We start from the raw sequence: 17,379 nt of genomic DNA, 5'->3' as shown, positions 1-17,379 counted from the left end.
AGAATTTCTGGTCAGCAGGCTGGGGAATTCTGGAGGTAGACGTCACACATCTTAAATTAGCCAAGGTTGAAAAACACTGCCTTTGGTCCAGGGCTGGGTTCTTGCAGGCACTACTGCTGGTTTGCTCGTGTTGCAATTAAAATTGTTCTGCACATGCGCAGAACTTAAAAACAAGATGGCAGCACCAAAGGTGCCTACTGGGGAACCAGTTTGGGTGGTGGTGGTAGACCTGGGTTGCTGCCAGTTCCAGCGACCCACGTCACCAAACCGCTACAGGTTCGGCCAAACCAGTCCGAACCGGTAAGAGCCTACCACTGCTTTGGTCATGTCCAATGGTTGATCCAGCTGGCTCAGAATGTTGGATGTAAACCTCTCCTTCAAATCTTTTTTTATTTTTGATTTGTTTGCCTTTTTGAAATACACTCCCATTTTCTCATGCTGATGAACTTTTTGGCTCCATATTGACACAAATTGATGGACATAACATTTGAGGATACCAAATTGCCAGTCTCTGGTCCACATTGACTTGTTACAGTTCTCAAGGGCTTCTGTGCCTGGTGTTTTTCTGTCTAGCCTGAAGTATCAGAGGATTTCTTTTTATTACCTCCTGAAAATATTAGGAAATGATGCCAGTAATATATATTTTCCCCTGGAAATTGTTCCTAAAATAACCTCCCAGTAATCGAACATTACTGAGAAAAAAAAATCATTTTCCTCATATATTTTTTAATTCCAATTTATTACATAAGTAGTCCATGACTTATGACAACAGCCACAACCAGAACTTCTGTTGTTAAGCATGGTGGCTTTTAAGTGAGAAGTGTCCAATTTTATGGCTTATTTTGTCATGGTTGTTAAGCAATTCACTGCGGTTGTTAATCAGATAATTGTTAAGCAAATTCAGCGCCCCCAACTGACTGCTTGCCAGAAGACAGCTGGAGAGGCTGCAAATGGCAATCACATGACCCTGGGACACTGCAATTGCCATAAATATATGCCAGTGGCCAAGCACTCAAATTTTAATCACATGACCATATGAATGCTACAATAGTTGCAAGTGTGAAGAGTGATTGCAAGCCATTTTTTTAGTTCCATTGTAACTTTGGATAGTCACTAAATGAATGTTTGTAAGTGAAGAAAAACTACTCAGGTATAGGAACAGAAGTGTAGAAATTAGCTTCTTGATTGAGAAAGTTAATCTTCAATAAATTAGGACTGTTACTAAACTCTACAATCTATGTCGCAGTGTCATTGTCCCAGATATAAAAGTAAAAATTCTGTAAAGTTTGAAAGCCAAAAAATCAAATTTGCATAGATTCTATTAGCTGATTGTGAGAAGAAAGTATTTATGGGAGCCATGTGCTAAATCAATGTAGAATTACTAAGGAATTATTTGTTTAGGTATTAAACAAATATTGTTAAAGAGAATATACATACTGTAGACACACACCTATACATCCCACAACCCACTAGATTTGCAAGTTGCCTATAAAGAGAGGGGATGTGCTTTGCTGAGTCATTTTCAATTGCTATGGCTTGCATTCTACGGGCTGGAAGACAGGGCCATGGTAGGAAATTAGACCCCTAACAGAGACAAAGTGTGGAGACATGAAAAGAAGTGCATTATTTTTCTAAGCATAAACACGTAAATGAGAAGAAACCTCATTACTGCAAAGGGTAATAATACATCTAAGAAATAATATCACTACTTTGCTGCCAAAGATGTGAAATATTAGAGGAAATCAACCTGCACAGAAAAATCTTTTCCATCAATAGATTTAGATACATGTCTATACACAACTATGACTACTAATGAAATTGTTCTCTGAAGCACCATCAATACAACAAATCAAAGCCTTAGAGTACTCCAATATTGCAGAAATCAAACACCAATAAAAAGAAAAAGTGAAAATAGCTCAACAAGAGTTGGGCAAACCCAGGGGGTACCTCTTGCTAAATGTTGTAGGATTCATGCATGCAAACGTCCATTGGAAACAATAGTTATAAGGTCAAAACATCTGGCATTATTTCCTCCAGAAAGCTGGCTCTTTCAAACTGATGGGGTCATGCTTGGTTTAATGCATGCAATTGAAAGTGTTGCCCACAAGTAACCCTACTTTCAAAATCCAGCTGTGCAGCAGTAATTTATCCACTGGCTGCATTCTAATTGTATAAATCTGGACAACTTTTAAGGGGGAAGCCAACAGTTAAATAAAAAACCTTTGCAACTACTGTTGGTCCATTAATAGTTTCAAGTGCCTAAAAAAAAAAGAATCAATGGAAGTGGAGAAAAAAGTGCAGGGCATGGAATAAGCAGAGGATGTTATGCCAGCTGGAGGGTCGTCCTGTCCTGCGTTCTGTCCCCCCCCCCCCGCTACATACTGGATGACAATGGTCAGGGCTGGAATTTCAGTGAAGAAAATCTCCTAACCTTCTTTGAATATTGTGCATGAGTGCTGAATGGAAAGCAGAACAGCACAGATCTATTCCAAACATACAATAAGATACTGCTAGCTCCAGGATTGGATAGGAGTATGGCAAAGTATCCAGGTAGATCAGGTCATATTCACTGATCTTTGATGAAATCAGCCGAATGATACAGGAACTTGCCTTATATACAACCTTCCCAAGCAAAACAGTTTCCCATGCTCATCCTACTGAGAACCATTTGTGAGAACTAAGCGTCTGCCCCTTTCCAAATGTCACAGAAACAGTACATACAGAAACAGTACATACCTTCATCCTCATGTCCCTGGCATATTTCTCCAACTCCTTCCTTATCTCTGTCCGCATCATCTTTGACATATTAAGCACCAACTGCTTCCATTCGATGGGCTGAAAACTGTGAGGCTCATGAGGGACATACAATCCAATCTTCACTTTTTTAACCGAGTGTAAGTACTTTTTATAGGAGTCTTCAAACTCAAAGATGAGGTCACTCAGAGTTCGGTAGACTAAGGGCTTGTCCATCAACTCTGACCTTCGGCTCATGCCCAGTGATCCATATCGGCCATTGAAATAAATTCCAAGCACCACGTGATGAAAATTGCTTCCTGAGAAGTGGGATTTAAAGCTGATTGGGAATCGTTCCACAGAAGACTGCCCGTTGGTTAAGTATCTGGTAAGGGCCAGGTCAAGGCAACAACAAAGCTAAGACTCCAAATAATAGAAAATGTTTTCCAGGTTACTACCTCCAATCTGATGCTTTTTTCCACTGATTCACATTGTTCCTCCATCTATCCCTCTGTTTGTTGTCCAACCAAGGTAGATAAAAGGTCTTTCTAGTGTGGCCATGTGCTTAAACTCCTTGAAGATATATTTTGTGTGAAATCAATCCAAGTCCAGTTCAAAAATAAAGATTGAATACGGGGGCCTTCAAGCTGCTGAAGACCCTGATGTTAAGACAAGCAATGTCTAGTGGACTTTGTGTGTGTGTCTAAATCAGCAAGATGACAAAGAGAGTAGTGTTGTGATGCAAGCCTTATTCCTTTTGTTCATATTGAAATCACATCCCTGTTCAAAAAGGCAGTTTGTATCGCAATGCTCCACCTGACATCAGGTTTAGACACACACATAGCCCATAGTCATCACTGTGTATGCCTTTTTTATGACACATTCCAATCTTGCAAACTTTCCAATCAAATGGTTCTCTCCATTTCACTGGATAATATAAATTCTCTTAGTGTAAAGGAAAAATATATCCAGCCTCTGTTTAACAATTTTCCTCGTCCCTAGATGCAAACAATAGTAAAACCTGAAAGTTTCATTATCATTTCATTCATTGTCGAAGCAAGAGGATACAGCCACTGTTCTGATACAGTAGATCAGTGTCCTGTTTCTGCTTTGAAGGACACTCCTGATTTAATTCTGCTAATCTCCACATTTCAGTCTCAAGATTCCTCTTCTCCTCCCAAAGTAATTGGTCTTATGTAATTGAAAGATTAAGAAATCCATCTCAAAATATTTCTATCCACTCTGTTTTCAAAAAAAGCCAAGCAATACTTCTTTCTACTCTCTTCAAATGGCCCAATGCTATCTAGGAAAGGTTTGGTTTGATATTTGCCTGAAGGATGAGCATGACACAAGCAGGCATAAAAATGCTATTTTAAGGTAAATTGGTGGGAGGTATTTGCTCACAGTGTTATAAGTTTCTGGCTTCTACAGCATTTGCAGTTATTTCCTTGCCCTTCCTACTTCATTCTCCTTAAAAAAAATAAGATCACATCCTACAAAGACACTAACAGGACAAGCCATTTCAACATCTACACCATCTATCATTGTCATTTGTCACTTAGCCTTCCACCAGATTTGAACCTGGTCAAAGTTCCAGCTTTAATTGGAAGCAAATAAAAAAGTTTTCCAGGATTAAGGTATTTCTAATATTTCCCTATTTATCTTTCTTTCATTCAAAATTTCCAGGACATCACTATTAATTTTCCTGGCAAATTAAAATAGCTCCTTTTTAAGCTTACACTTTAAATAGGATATACAGAACTCTAGATGTACATTAAGATATATTGCCAATGTAGACGTTGAATTTTAAAGCTTGTGTTCTTTTATGCAATGGACTTCTTGATTGCTCTGCCTTATGTTAGTGTCTATCAAATTCTGGGAGTATTGAACCGATCTACTTTATATTCTGCCTTCAATACAAAGGAGTTGAAACGATTTAAAGCACCAGGCTTTTTGTATATCTGAAATTACTTCATCTATATGATCCTTTGCATAACCAAGTTCATCGTAGAATTTTTCCTATTACCTGCTTTGTTCAAACTGGAATGCCTCTGAAACAGAATGCTGACTGCAGTTGGTCTACCTTCTAGAATGCCTTGCCTAAGGCTTCATGTCTCTTTGCAGAGTATGGAAAGCTCACCTGGGCCAACAGGCTTTTTGGCTGCTTGATTTCAATGCAGTAATTTAAAGCATGGTAATCTTCCAAAGAAAGGAAGAAACATCTAAAAGCTCTGTTCATTCCTGAGTCAATTTTAAAATGTTGCATATTATCAATAGAGGTAGTCCTCAACTTACAACAGTTCATTTAGTGACAGTTCAAAGTTTCAGAGGTACTGTAAAAATTGACTTATAACCATTTTTCACTCACAACTGTTCCAGCATCCTGATGCTCACATGATCAAAATTCAGCCATTTGGCAACTGACTCATTTTTAGGACGGTTGCAGTGTCCTGGGGTCATGTGATCACTTTTTGCAACCTCCTGATAGGCAAAGTGAATCGGGAAGCCAGATTCACTTAACAACTGTATTACTAATTTAACAACTACAGTGATTTACTTAACTGGGGTAAGAAGCCTCGTAAAATGGAGCAAAATTCACTTAACAAACGTTTCACTTAACAACAGAAATGTTGGGCTCGGTTGAGGTCATAAGTCAAGGGCTATAAAGGCAAAAGACTTCTTAAAATCATATTTAAACCTTCTTTATCATGTTTCTTTTATTATTTGCAATTATATTATATGCCTTTATACAAAAGGGAGCTTTAGCAGGAGAGCCCAGTCCTTGTAATTATAATAAAGAATTGCCAACATAATGCACCTTGTCCTGACTCTCTTTGCAGTCCTCTTATGTTTTGTAGTTGCTAACGTTTTGCTAAAGCTGATACAACCATGAAACCCTGGGAATAAACCAAGGCTACCTCAGGGGGCAGGAATAACGTTGGGATCGCCAGGACATTGAGGTGACAATGTAAACTGCTTTTTTCAAGACTCTTCATACCATCTTGTACATTTGCCATAAAGATAGCATAAAGAACCTTACATACATCAAAAAGAAGTTCATCAATCTTTTTGAACCCAACACCATACAATTGTTTTTAATACGATGAAGAGAATATCTAACGGTAAGGATTTTAAAAACCATATTCAGAGGTTGAAAAGTTTGGGGGGGGGGTACAAAGAACTCTGCATGAAAACCAATTGGAACCTTCTGCAACTCTTTGTCACAGGAGGCAACATACATTTTCCTCTGCTTTATTCTTAAAGAATTTAATATTCATCTAAATGAACAAAACTTCTTGTAAGTAGTAAGCTGTTCCTTCAGCCAACAGGCTAATTTTGTTAATGAACTACTCACCACATAAGATAATTTCAAAAGATATAATGCAGGAAAGATGTGCCAGAAAGACTATAGATAGTCCTCATTTACCTGCTATTGATTTGTTGTTGTTTCATGTAAACCACAGCAGATTTAGTAAGTACCGTATGTTGACTCCACTCACTGATTCTGCCAAAATTGTGAGAATGGATTTGGAGCTGATTCCAAACTGCCACAAATATCCCATATCAAAGTGACCAAATTTGGAATATTTGTAATAGCAATGTGCAAAACTTTCTCCCTTGTTTTCTCTGTTGAGGAAGACCAAACGGTTTTTAAAATTTGTTCAAAAGCATAGCTATGGGGCAAAAACTGCTACCCAAAATAATTTTTAAGTGTTTGTTCAACTTTGCTTCTTCAATGTTGTTCAGAAAATGTATCTATATCTGATTTCTCTTTCAATTTGAGCAGATAATTTTTTCCAAATGCAAATATCTATTTTTGCTATGCAATCACATTCCCTGAATTAGTCTAGATATCTCCAGGAATACCTTTTGCCCTTTTCCTTTCTTTTTTTTTACTTATCCAATATACCCAGCACTTAAGTCCAATATTATTTATTTGATTGGCTATCCTGCAAGGAATCTCAAATGTCTGTATTCATTCAACTCATGTCTGTATTTTCTTCCCCCACTATTCCTTGACCTTAATAAAGAAGGAAAGGGTGACTCACCTAATGTTGATGTTGACACAGCAGCCAAGCAAGCTAGTAATTCTATTGCTTCTCTAATTTAAAAAGGTCAAACAAATTAAAAACAAAAGGATACATCCCTAGGATAACTGCTTCAAGGCATTTGATTGGCAAAGACTCCCTGGTCATTTCTTTTGCTGATTCCATTAGCCTAAAACATGATAAAGGAAGAGAAAGCAAGCTAAATTTTTGGAAACAAAATATGGCTTAAACAAACAATTGTGTCTGAAAAGAATTTTCATATTCTGTAGCCTTATTTGCATATAGAAATTGACTCCCCACCCCCACATTTATTTAGGAAGAACACTCCCTTTCCTATGTTCTGCCCTTATTTCAGGGATGGATGGTCTTGGGGCAAGAATCCAGGGTCCCATTCATGGGAATGAGTAGAACAGCTTCCAAAGGCAGCAGGACCAATTTATCACATTTTACAGGAAATAAAGTAATATATTTTATCACTGAAAATTCATGCAACATTAAATCCAGAGTCTAAACTTACTTAAGTTAACAGTTATGAGGCCCAGCACAAAGGAGCCTTTCAATGGACAAATCTGTTCAAACCATTTCATCTGTCCATTCTTTATTGTAATTTCCCAAATCCTAGAACGTTTCCAGATGAAGCTTTTATTATGCAGTTGCCAAACTGACTGACAGTATGGCTGGGTAAAATGCATCATACCAGATTCCAGTTTCCTCATTCTGAAATAGTATGGTGTTATGCAAATACTTTTTTTTTCTTGATTGTCAGATTTTGTGCAAATAGAAAATTTCTGCTTACAAAATATATGTAAATAAATAAACCTTGTGACAGCAGCAGCAAAAGGAGCAGCTGCTTTGGAATATGCCCATTGTTCTGTTGATACTTGGCCAAGAGTTTAGATCACTATCTAAATCCTGGAAATAGCCACTGTACAGTATTTACAATATTTACACTGCTACAGTATTTGGAACTTTCTTATTTTTTTTTGTTATGATTTTTTTATTAGGAAAAAAAATCATTTCTACCTGCCTAGCAACAGGAGTCATTTGTCTGAGAATATCATCATTCAAGGAACTGATATCATGAAGGGACTAAATTAGTTTGGCTGCTGCAGCTTCTTACTCTTATAGATGCCCTTCCATTAAAAAAAGCTTACATGACCTATCCCCTTTTTTTCAGCAGCACATGAAAACTCCTATAGATAAATACAGAGCAGCCTTTTCTAAATTAAAAGGGAAATGGTAACACTAAAAATACTGCCAAGATTCTTCTGGATACCTTGAAGACCTCATAGTGTACCAAAATATATATAGTTAAATGCATAGCAAAATCCAGAGTTCTGGGGGAGTTCCAGAGTAAACTGACATTTACTATGCTTAATTACATCTCTTTAGTACAAATTTGAAGACTAGTTGTTATCTTCTAAGACAATAGCTTCCCTTGCGCTAATAATCACAGCTTATTTGCTGCAGGTTAAAAAGGAAACAACTGACTTTGCATACTAACAGATATTGAAGATTTATTGTGTTCATCCCACCGACTCATCTAAGTGATCACTAAAAAATAATCCAAATAATTATTTAAAAGAATATTTAGTATTAAATCTGTATTTATTTACAGATTGCCAATTACTGCTCCTGAAATAATAAAAACCAAAACAACTGAGATCCACAATGTAAACTGAAACCTTTCAATCGGTTTTAGGTTAATGTAATGTTCTTATAGCAGCAATTTGAAAACCTTTAGGTTTCCACTCTTTTTTAAAAAAATATTATGTTATAAAAATATGATCCAGTAACATTTAAAAAAACTGGAAAAAGCATTTGTTAAAAATTGGCATATTGATTTTTCTAAACATTAATGAACTAGAAAGATAGCCATGATTGAGACTATCTTTGCAATTGCTATTTAAATAAATGCTACAAATATATTACTGTACTGTTTCGGAGAGATCTCTAGGCTCAAAATACATAATATAATAATTATGTAGCATGTGCAGACTTTAATTTTTAACATTTATTTAAAATTTTTAAAATCCTTTTTTTCCTTGAAGTTTTTGATTCAAGTTGTTTGTGTATATATAACTCATTGCAGCTAAAGTTAGGTACATTAAATGTTACCATGATGATTTTCTATTCCATCCTGCCTCCTCTATCTCTGATGTTATTTATGGGATGCTCTTTAAATTGTAAGCTTCACCACCATTCCAATTCTCACTAAAGAAATGCAACTGTAAAAATGCAGACACACAGGCTGCTGTGCTAAAAATTGCTGCCCTAGCCAAAGCTCCCAAACACTGTATATAATACCTTCAAACATCTTTCCATATTCTGCCCGAGATCACTAAACAAATGGTTCAAGATAAACAATGAGTTGAACCACGGCATCCAAATGATCTGAAATATGTGTAGTCATAAAATGTCCGCTCTGTGTATGCGCGCGTACACACAAACCTCCAAATATAATCATTTCATGTCTATGTCTCCTTACAATAGATGGTTGTTCATATAGATATGTGAATACACATATTTGTATTAGTAGTTCTGTGTGTGGGGGTGTTTGTGGGTGTGTATACATACATACACACACACACACACACACACACACACAGAACTACTATAGAGATACGTATTAGTATCTATATCTCTGTATGTACATACATACATAAGCATGCATACCCTCAAAGAATTCACAGGGGGCTGGACTTAGGTCTATTGTAGCAAAACAATGACTACAAACTGATGACACATTTAATCCCATCTTCCAACTCAGCTTGCTCTTCTCCTGCAGGTTCCACAGAACATTTTCACGGCCTTCCTGAGCTGCATCAGGTGAGTATCAAGTACTAAATCTCTGGAGGAATAAAGGGTATTCCAAAGGGAAGAAGCTGCTACTAAGAAACTTGATTTCTGGGCCCTCTCTCTAGCAACCTCAGAGGAGATATTTAACAATCCTTCTTAGGAGAAATATATCAAGAATGAGCCATTCTTCGTTGGAAGAGATTGTCTTGATGATATCTGGAATTAAGCCATGTTGGGGTTTATATGCTAAACCCAGCACTTTAAATTGTACGTGGAAACTTACCAGAAACCTACCAGAAATCAATGAATAAACTAAAGTCTTATTCCTCTCCCTGATACAAGTATATAGGCTTCTTGCTGTACCTCTGTGGTATCCTACTTGGCGGCAGAGATAGGTCATCTTATATTATATTATTAAAAATATAGGGCTGCATTAAGAGGACCTTTCCATATTTGCAAAGTGCTGCAAGTGCTGGAACTCAGAATCCTTTGAATTATTCTAAGTGTGCCTTGGTAAGGCCACACTTGGAATACTGCATTCAGTTTTGGTCACCACAATGTAGAAAAGATGTGGAGACTCTAAAAAGAGTGCAGAGAAGAGCAACAAAGATGATTAGGGGACTGGAGACTAAAACATATGAAGAACGGTTGTAGGAACTGGGTATGTCTAGTTTAATAGAAAGAAGGACTAGCGGAGACATGATAGCAGTGTTCCAATATCTCAGGGGTTGCCACAAAGAAGAGGGAGTCAAACTATTCTCCAAGGCACCTGAGGGTAGAACAAGAAGCAATGGGTGGAAACTAATCAAGGCGAGAAGCAACTTAGAACTGAGGAGAAATTTCCTGACAGTTAGAACTATTAATCAGTGGAACAGCTTGCCTCCAGAAGTTGTGAATGCCCCAACACTGGAAGTCTTTAAGATGTTGGATAGCCATTTGCCTGAAACGGTATAGGGCTTTCTGCCTAGGCAGGGGTTTGGACTAGAAGACCTCCAAGGTCCCTTCCAACTCTGCTATTGTATTGTATTGTATTTCCATGGGCAAGAATGTAACATGAGTTCTCTTGGGCATATTTTAGGATACATTCAGAGTGTATGTTCACATTCAAATGTGGCCTCAGCAAATTTATATTCTTTCCTAATTACAATAATCCTGTATCACGCTTGTTAAAGTTAAGTATTATTTAGTTTTACATTTGTCATTTGTAGGATAAATGAAAGATAAATTCTTCCTGCTAAGTATTGAAAGACTGAAAAGAAACTAGGCACCTCTGTTCCATATCATGAGAGGTTGCTGGTTCTTTCATATGTAAATTGCAAGGTAACAAATAATTTTATTATGTATGATAATATGTGTGAAATATTCATTATATGTGAAATAATTTCATTATATGTGAAATAATTTCAATAAATAATTTCAATAATTATGTGTAGTTTATTTTGAAGGAGGGAAGGGCACTTTAACTGCTATACAAAGTTTTTTTAATAATATCATAAAACAACTGGAGTACCATCTGAACACCATCAGCACTGAAAAAATCACTATAGTCAATTACAAAAGGTAGCTTTACTTGGAACAACTTACAGTACATCCTGCAATGATATTTTTAACATCATCAAACAACATCATCTGCCAATCCCAAATCCTTGAGAAAGACACAATAAGTGGATAAAAATGCCAACTCCAGCCTAAACATCTGGCTGACCAACCATAATAATGACTTGTTAGGTAAATAAAAATGCCAAATGCAGTTTAACATGTGTCCGACTATGTGACAAACCTTAATAAAAAGCTTTGAGTTAGATGTGCCAGGGCCACTTTCATTGTCAATAGAAAAAGCAGCATGTAAACTTTAATATGCATCTCATCACAGATGGGTAAGCAAAGCATTCAGTAACAATGGGTACATTTTTCAGCGGAGACAACTGTCAAGTTCTGTGCAAATGTTGCTTGTACAAAAAATCTTTGTTTTCTTTTTCCCCTTTGTTTTCAGAATGAATACACCACACACACATCTTCTGTGGACAAAGGTCCTAATCCAGTGTTTCTCAAACGTGGCAACTAAGATGCATGGACTTCAATTCCCAGAATTCTCCAAACAGACATGCTGGCTAGTTTGAGAAACACTGTCCTAGTCCAATCTTCACAGCTCTAAGTGAGACTAATAGTCTATTCAAGATGTTGGGAAGCTACCACCACAGCCAACGAGGCAAACCAATAGCAGGAGTCCATATCATTTGGTTTTTGTATGTCTCTAGTACAGATGCTTGTACCTGGGGTGTTGATAAACATGATGGTTGAGTATTATAGGAGAAAGTCTAAATATCTGAAAGACTAAGAAAGACTATCTAGGTTCATGACTTTTCCTCTAGAGTCTAGACTAAAAGTAAGAAAACGTTTTTCATACATGCTACAGTTCCCCCTTCGGTCCTGCCTTACAGACACAGAAGTATGCTCAATGTCACTGTTACATCAACAGAAGATGAAAGGAAGTAACATTTTCAGAATCATTTTTCCCATTTTGGGGACTTTGTAGGTGTTTTAAGAAGTCCCAAGGTTTAAGGCATTCATTTCATTCTTAGCCTTTTCACCCCTCCCCACCACCACCACCACTCCAAATGGAAAAGGGGATCTCACATTCGAGATCTGTGCTTTTTTGGTCCACATATGGCCTGAGGGATACAGGTTAACTACATTTATATTAGATGGATTCTTCTTTACTTCTTGTGCAGCAGAAGGAAAACCGCAGACAATACATGCAACAAAAGACGTATAAACTGTTGACTTTGTGGTTTGATGGTGATGCATCATTGAAAACTGAGAATAGAGATGGGTTGGATGTGTAATTTGAGACATGATGAAATATTCAAGAAGAGTCTGTGATGCATGCTGTCAACAACCATTGCGCTATTTTATCTGTTGGGGCCATTTATTAGGTTTGCAAGCTCCTGTGTGAAAATCACAAGTCAGTTAGAAAATCGTATTTTCTGCACAATGTTACATACCCACTTAGAGGTCTTGTTTTCCTAATTTCAAAGAATTGAGTTCCCGTATGGTTGTATCTGGATTTCATTTGTTAAGACAAAGTGATTGCAAAAATGAAGAAAGCAATAGTACACGTGTAAGATTCAAATAAAAGAACTTGTCACAATCTCTTCAAGAAATACAAAGAAATACAATATATACACTGAAATATAACTAAGAAAGATAATTTAATTCACTTGAACCACTAGACACTACCAGATCATCCTTTGTCCATACCTTTATACCACAATCTTCAGTAATAAATGCAACTATCCATGGAGTAATAAACACACACACACACACACACACACACATACACACACAGAGGGAGGGAGAGGGAGAGAGAGAGGGAGAGGGAGAGGGAGAGAGAGAGAGAGTGTGTTTCGGGCTAGGTCTTTGCTTCAGTAGTATTGTCCTCTTTGATAAGATATGTTTCATTTTTTTCCCACCATGGTTCTTGATTTAGCCTTTTGACAGCTTTCTTCCTGATGGGCCTAAGAAATAATCTAATAGGCTATAAAACCATTCCCTTCCTAATGTTATAAGCAAACAATTACTCGTCCAAATACTGAAAAACCTACATCTTTCAGAAGGCATTGTGAAACTACTTTGAGAGTTACTTAGATAGTCTCTGCATGATTATTCACACATAGATGCTTTTCTAACAGCATGCTTGGAAGTACTATCCAAATTGCTACAATTATTGAAAATCAGGATTTCTCTCCAGTCAAAATCCAGAATGGATATCATAAGAGGCTATTTAGGCCATTAAGTTCAACTTTCTGCTCAGAACAAGAATCCAAATCAAAGCATCTCAGCCAGATGGCTCTTTAGCCTCCCCTTGATTATATTTAATGAAGGAGAACCTGTAATCTGAGTCAATTGGATTGTGATTTGACCTGTTCAGAATTTTTTTGTAATATTCAGAATCTATCTTCCTATAACTTAAATCCACTGTTTTATCTCCTGTGCTCTGCAATGAGAATAGGTCTAGACCTTTCTCTATATGAACATACTTTCCAACATGTCTTTGCTGCCCTTTCTGAATCTGTTCAGATTTCTCAGAATCCTCCTTAAATTATGGTGTTGAGAATCTGAGTAGTATTTAAGCAGGATTCTGATAAAAATAAATTTGAGCAGAATAATTACATTCTGTGATTTGGAAACTAGTATTTATGCAGCCTAAAATTGCCTTAACCAAATCATGTTGCTGACTTATATTTCGTTTGTAATTAATCATTATTCTAAAACCTTTTCCGCAAGTATTATTACTGAAACAGTGCAGTAAACATAATATAAGCAGAATCGTGCTGATCGTACATTTGGCCCATCCAGTCCAGCAGCCTGTTTTCACAATGGCCAATCAATTGCCTAAGGAAATCTCCAGGCATATCAGAGACAGAAACACTGGCATCAAGGCTAACAGCCATTGATTCCCATGGCTTTCATGAATAGGTCCAATCCTTTTTTTTAGGCCACCAACCACATCTCATGCTATAAGAATGCATATCACCTATTTCTACTGACACAATATATTGCCCTAGATGCCTCTGTATTGTTATCCCAATGAGCCCCTGTCAGGGTTGAAGCTAATCAGATTGGAACCAGTTCTGTTTAGGCCAGATAGAGAGAAGGAGCATTCTAATCTCAAGTATGGGGAAAGCATAGCTACAGTCCATTGACTGAATAGGACAATAGAACAATGCTTAAAATTTAAAACCTTTATTTTGTATATATAAAGGCTTCCCTTGTGTGCTCTGTAGTAGTCAGATTATCTTCATATACATGAATTCTTTCTTGTCTGCAATAAGGCAACTTATTTCGCAGCATTGAGTCCTTGGCACGGGTGCTATCTAGTTCCTGAAGGAAGGGTTGGGTTCATCAAAGGTAGATATTCCATGCCTGAGGTTAGACACTCTATGTGTCACGATCACACAAAAAATCTGATAACTGTTCTGTCTCCTGCATCAATTACAACCTCTTATGTGCTTTTAAAGCTATATATGGCATTCCAAGGCCAAGGGCAATACCTCACGCTTAAGTAATCTCATAAAGCTATATAAATGCTGGAAAATAAAGCAACAGCACTTTTCATTCCTTATTGTTCCTCACGTCATCTTGGTTCTCTACTAAATTATCCATTCCCTTCTATTTTCCTCAACTAATAAGCTTAATAGAAGAAGCTCTTTTAAAAAACCAAAAATAAAGGATACTGCAGCATCTTCATGTAATTCTGTATTGCCTGAAGCCAGTCTGGGATCATCATGGAAGCCTTGTAATTTGGCACCGACGGCACAGAAGGCTGCATAAAATGAGACAGAGACAAGTTGGGAGAGGTCATTATTTGAGGTAGACAGCCAAACCTGTTTTAGTGGAGCAGGGAAGAAGAGCTGGACTGCAATGTGAGAGCTAAAATGACCTCTGCTAATGCAAATCCTGTCCCTGTATTTTATCAGATTAATACCCACTTAGCAAAATGGGATTTATTCCCAGGTAGGTGTGCAATGTGCAGCGGGAGCATTCATTGTCTGAAAGAAGTCATAACTTGCTTAAGGTTTGTCTTCCCTTAGTTTCAAGCCAATTTTGCCAAATTAAGGTATAATCCACAGAAGACCATTTGCCATCTCTCAACTTCCTCCCTGCTCCAAACCTCAGAATATTCATACAGCTGTTCATGCAACTGGAGAAAGAAGGTCCTTCTGAGATTCATATGTCACAATTCTGTGCTAGTAATTGACAAGTGAACAGAAACAAAGGGACATTGTCTATTAACAAGTACTACGCTGAGCATCTAAAGCAGAAGCAAACTGTCCAATTTCCTTGGCATGAAAATATTAAGAAAAAATGAAGAATAAATCTTTAAAGAGCAACTTAGAAACAATTATTGTACCTGGAAAACACAATAACTAAGATTGTATATGTGCAGACTCATAATTTGATATAGGTACAGAAAACACAATAGTTGCCTATTCCTTTAAATGTGATGCTAACCTCCAAATATTTATAATGTGTTTCAGATTCTTGGATGTATTATCCATCTATGCCTTGGTATCTAATCCTATTTTCCCACTGCACAAGGCTTTCAGGAAGTCTTTCCTGCTCATATTTCTCATCTTCAACTTAGTATTTTGGGCTCAATGACAGGCTCTAATCATTCAGTGGTTATCAGTGTAACTACGAAGCAAGCATTTTTTCTATTTAATGTACAGTTCTCATTGTCATGCATGCCATGATCTTTCAGATATTTTATAGTTAGTACAATTCTCATCATTCCTCGGTACATGTCCACCAATGACCATATAGACTGGGAGTGATGGGAATGGTACAAGTATCCTAGGAGATTTTCAGTTTGAGAGGGCTTTATTACATTCATCACAACGATACAAGTACTTTGGCCAGTGGGGCAAGAAAGGCAAATATCAAGAGTCTGGTTTACACTGCTTATACTGATAAAAGTTGGTGGTAATTTTCTTCCTTTAGTAGTAACATTTAGTAGTAACATATAGTGTAAATGACAGAGATTCACCTGATGGTCTGCCAGTCATTACCCCAGCAGCATGATTTATAAGTAGATCAGCATTTTCCCTTAATCTTTTAATTCAAGGCTGGATAATTTCTGCCCTGTGACTCTATGATTCCCCTCATGCCTCTTTTTGAAGACACCAACACAAGGGTGGGAGGGTCTGCCAAAAATCTGTACATGTTGCCAATTAGGCAAGAAGCACAATAAATCACTTAGATGCACCTTCATATATTTAAAAATGAAGTATCAGATAAACAAAACAAAAACAGACCAATCTTCACTAACTTAGGACAAGTTATTAGCTCAAGGTTGACTCAGCCTTCCACCCTTCCACAGTCAGAAAAATGAGGACCCAAATTGTTGGGGGAAATATATGCTGACTCCTAAACCGTTTATAGAGGGCTGTAAAACACTGTGAAACAGTATATAAGTGCTATTGCTATAAGCATTAAAGAGGTGATACTGAAGTAAATTAGAAATGCCATTGGATTTCTCCCCAGAATCCCTCCCCCACCTGTTTTAATTGGGTTTAGAATATATTAATTATATAATGTGAAGCATCCTGTCTTATTATCTCCATTTTCAAGAATGTCTCTGGAACCCAATGGCTGCAGTCCTGTGGCCTGTTCCCATGTACCTAGCAAAGAAAACTAAAACTAAGCTAAACTGGCATGGTAGAGTTTCCTGGGAAGCTGAAAAGGTGGCTAAGAAACAACCCCAGCAGTTTGCCTTACAATAAATTGGTACTGTTAAACTGGCTGGGCCCATCATGACACTCATTTTATGAACAAGCCCACCAACTGTCATGCAACCATATTGTGAGGCCTTATTGTCAGATCCACTGACTCACAAAGATAGTTTTGTCTTGCCTGAGATCTCCATGTAGCAGATGTATTGCAATGAGAAAATTAGTAGTGTTGTGCTGCAAAATTATTTGGTTTCAATTCTGTATTTCTTTACACAGTTCTTGTGCTTGCTGCTTACAATAGGGACTTTGTTAAAAGAAAAGGATGACGTGCCATCCATAACTCAGTCCCCCATTTTCTCTTTAATTTGATCCTATTAGTAAAACAGAGAAAAGTATGCTTCTATTGCACAGACAAATGAATTTTCAAAATGCCAAGATCTTGATTTGGCCACTTGTTAGTTTCTTCATTGGTATAATAAGGTAAAAGTTCCCCTCGCACATATGTGCTAGTTGTTCCTGACTCTGGCGGGGGGCGGTTCTCATCTCCATTTCAAAGCCGAAGA

General features: G+C 37.2%; 1 protein-coding gene across 1 annotated transcript in view; it reads right to left on the bottom strand.

Annotated features, from left to right (window-relative positions):
• The window catches only part of VASH2 (vasohibin 2), a 33,402-nt gene that overhangs the window by 11,325 nt on the left and 4,698 nt on the right, over nucleotides 1-17,379 (bottom strand). The window contains exons 3-6 of the mRNA XM_087717769.1: nucleotides 14,819-14,907; nucleotides 12,587-12,643; nucleotides 6,877-6,951; nucleotides 2,737-3,118 (exon numbers count right to left, since the gene is read on the bottom strand). Of these exons, the coding sequence (XP_087573895.1) occupies nucleotides 2,737-3,118; nucleotides 6,877-6,951; nucleotides 12,587-12,643; nucleotides 14,819-14,907 (603 nt within the window). The remainder of the gene's footprint in view (nucleotides 1-2,736; nucleotides 3,119-6,876; nucleotides 6,952-12,586; nucleotides 12,644-14,818; nucleotides 14,908-17,379) is intronic.

Source organism: Thamnophis sirtalis, unplaced genomic scaffold (genome assembly GCF_051295495.1).
Source record: "Thamnophis sirtalis isolate CommonGarterSnake01/CBP01778 unplaced genomic scaffold, rThaSir2_p1.2 scaffold_6, whole genome shotgun sequence".
NCBI classification, from domain to species: Eukaryota; Metazoa; Chordata; class Lepidosauria; order Squamata; family Natricidae; genus Thamnophis; species Thamnophis sirtalis.
Note: the sequence above shows the minus strand (reverse complement) of the source record. Positions and strands in the feature narration are given on the sequence as shown.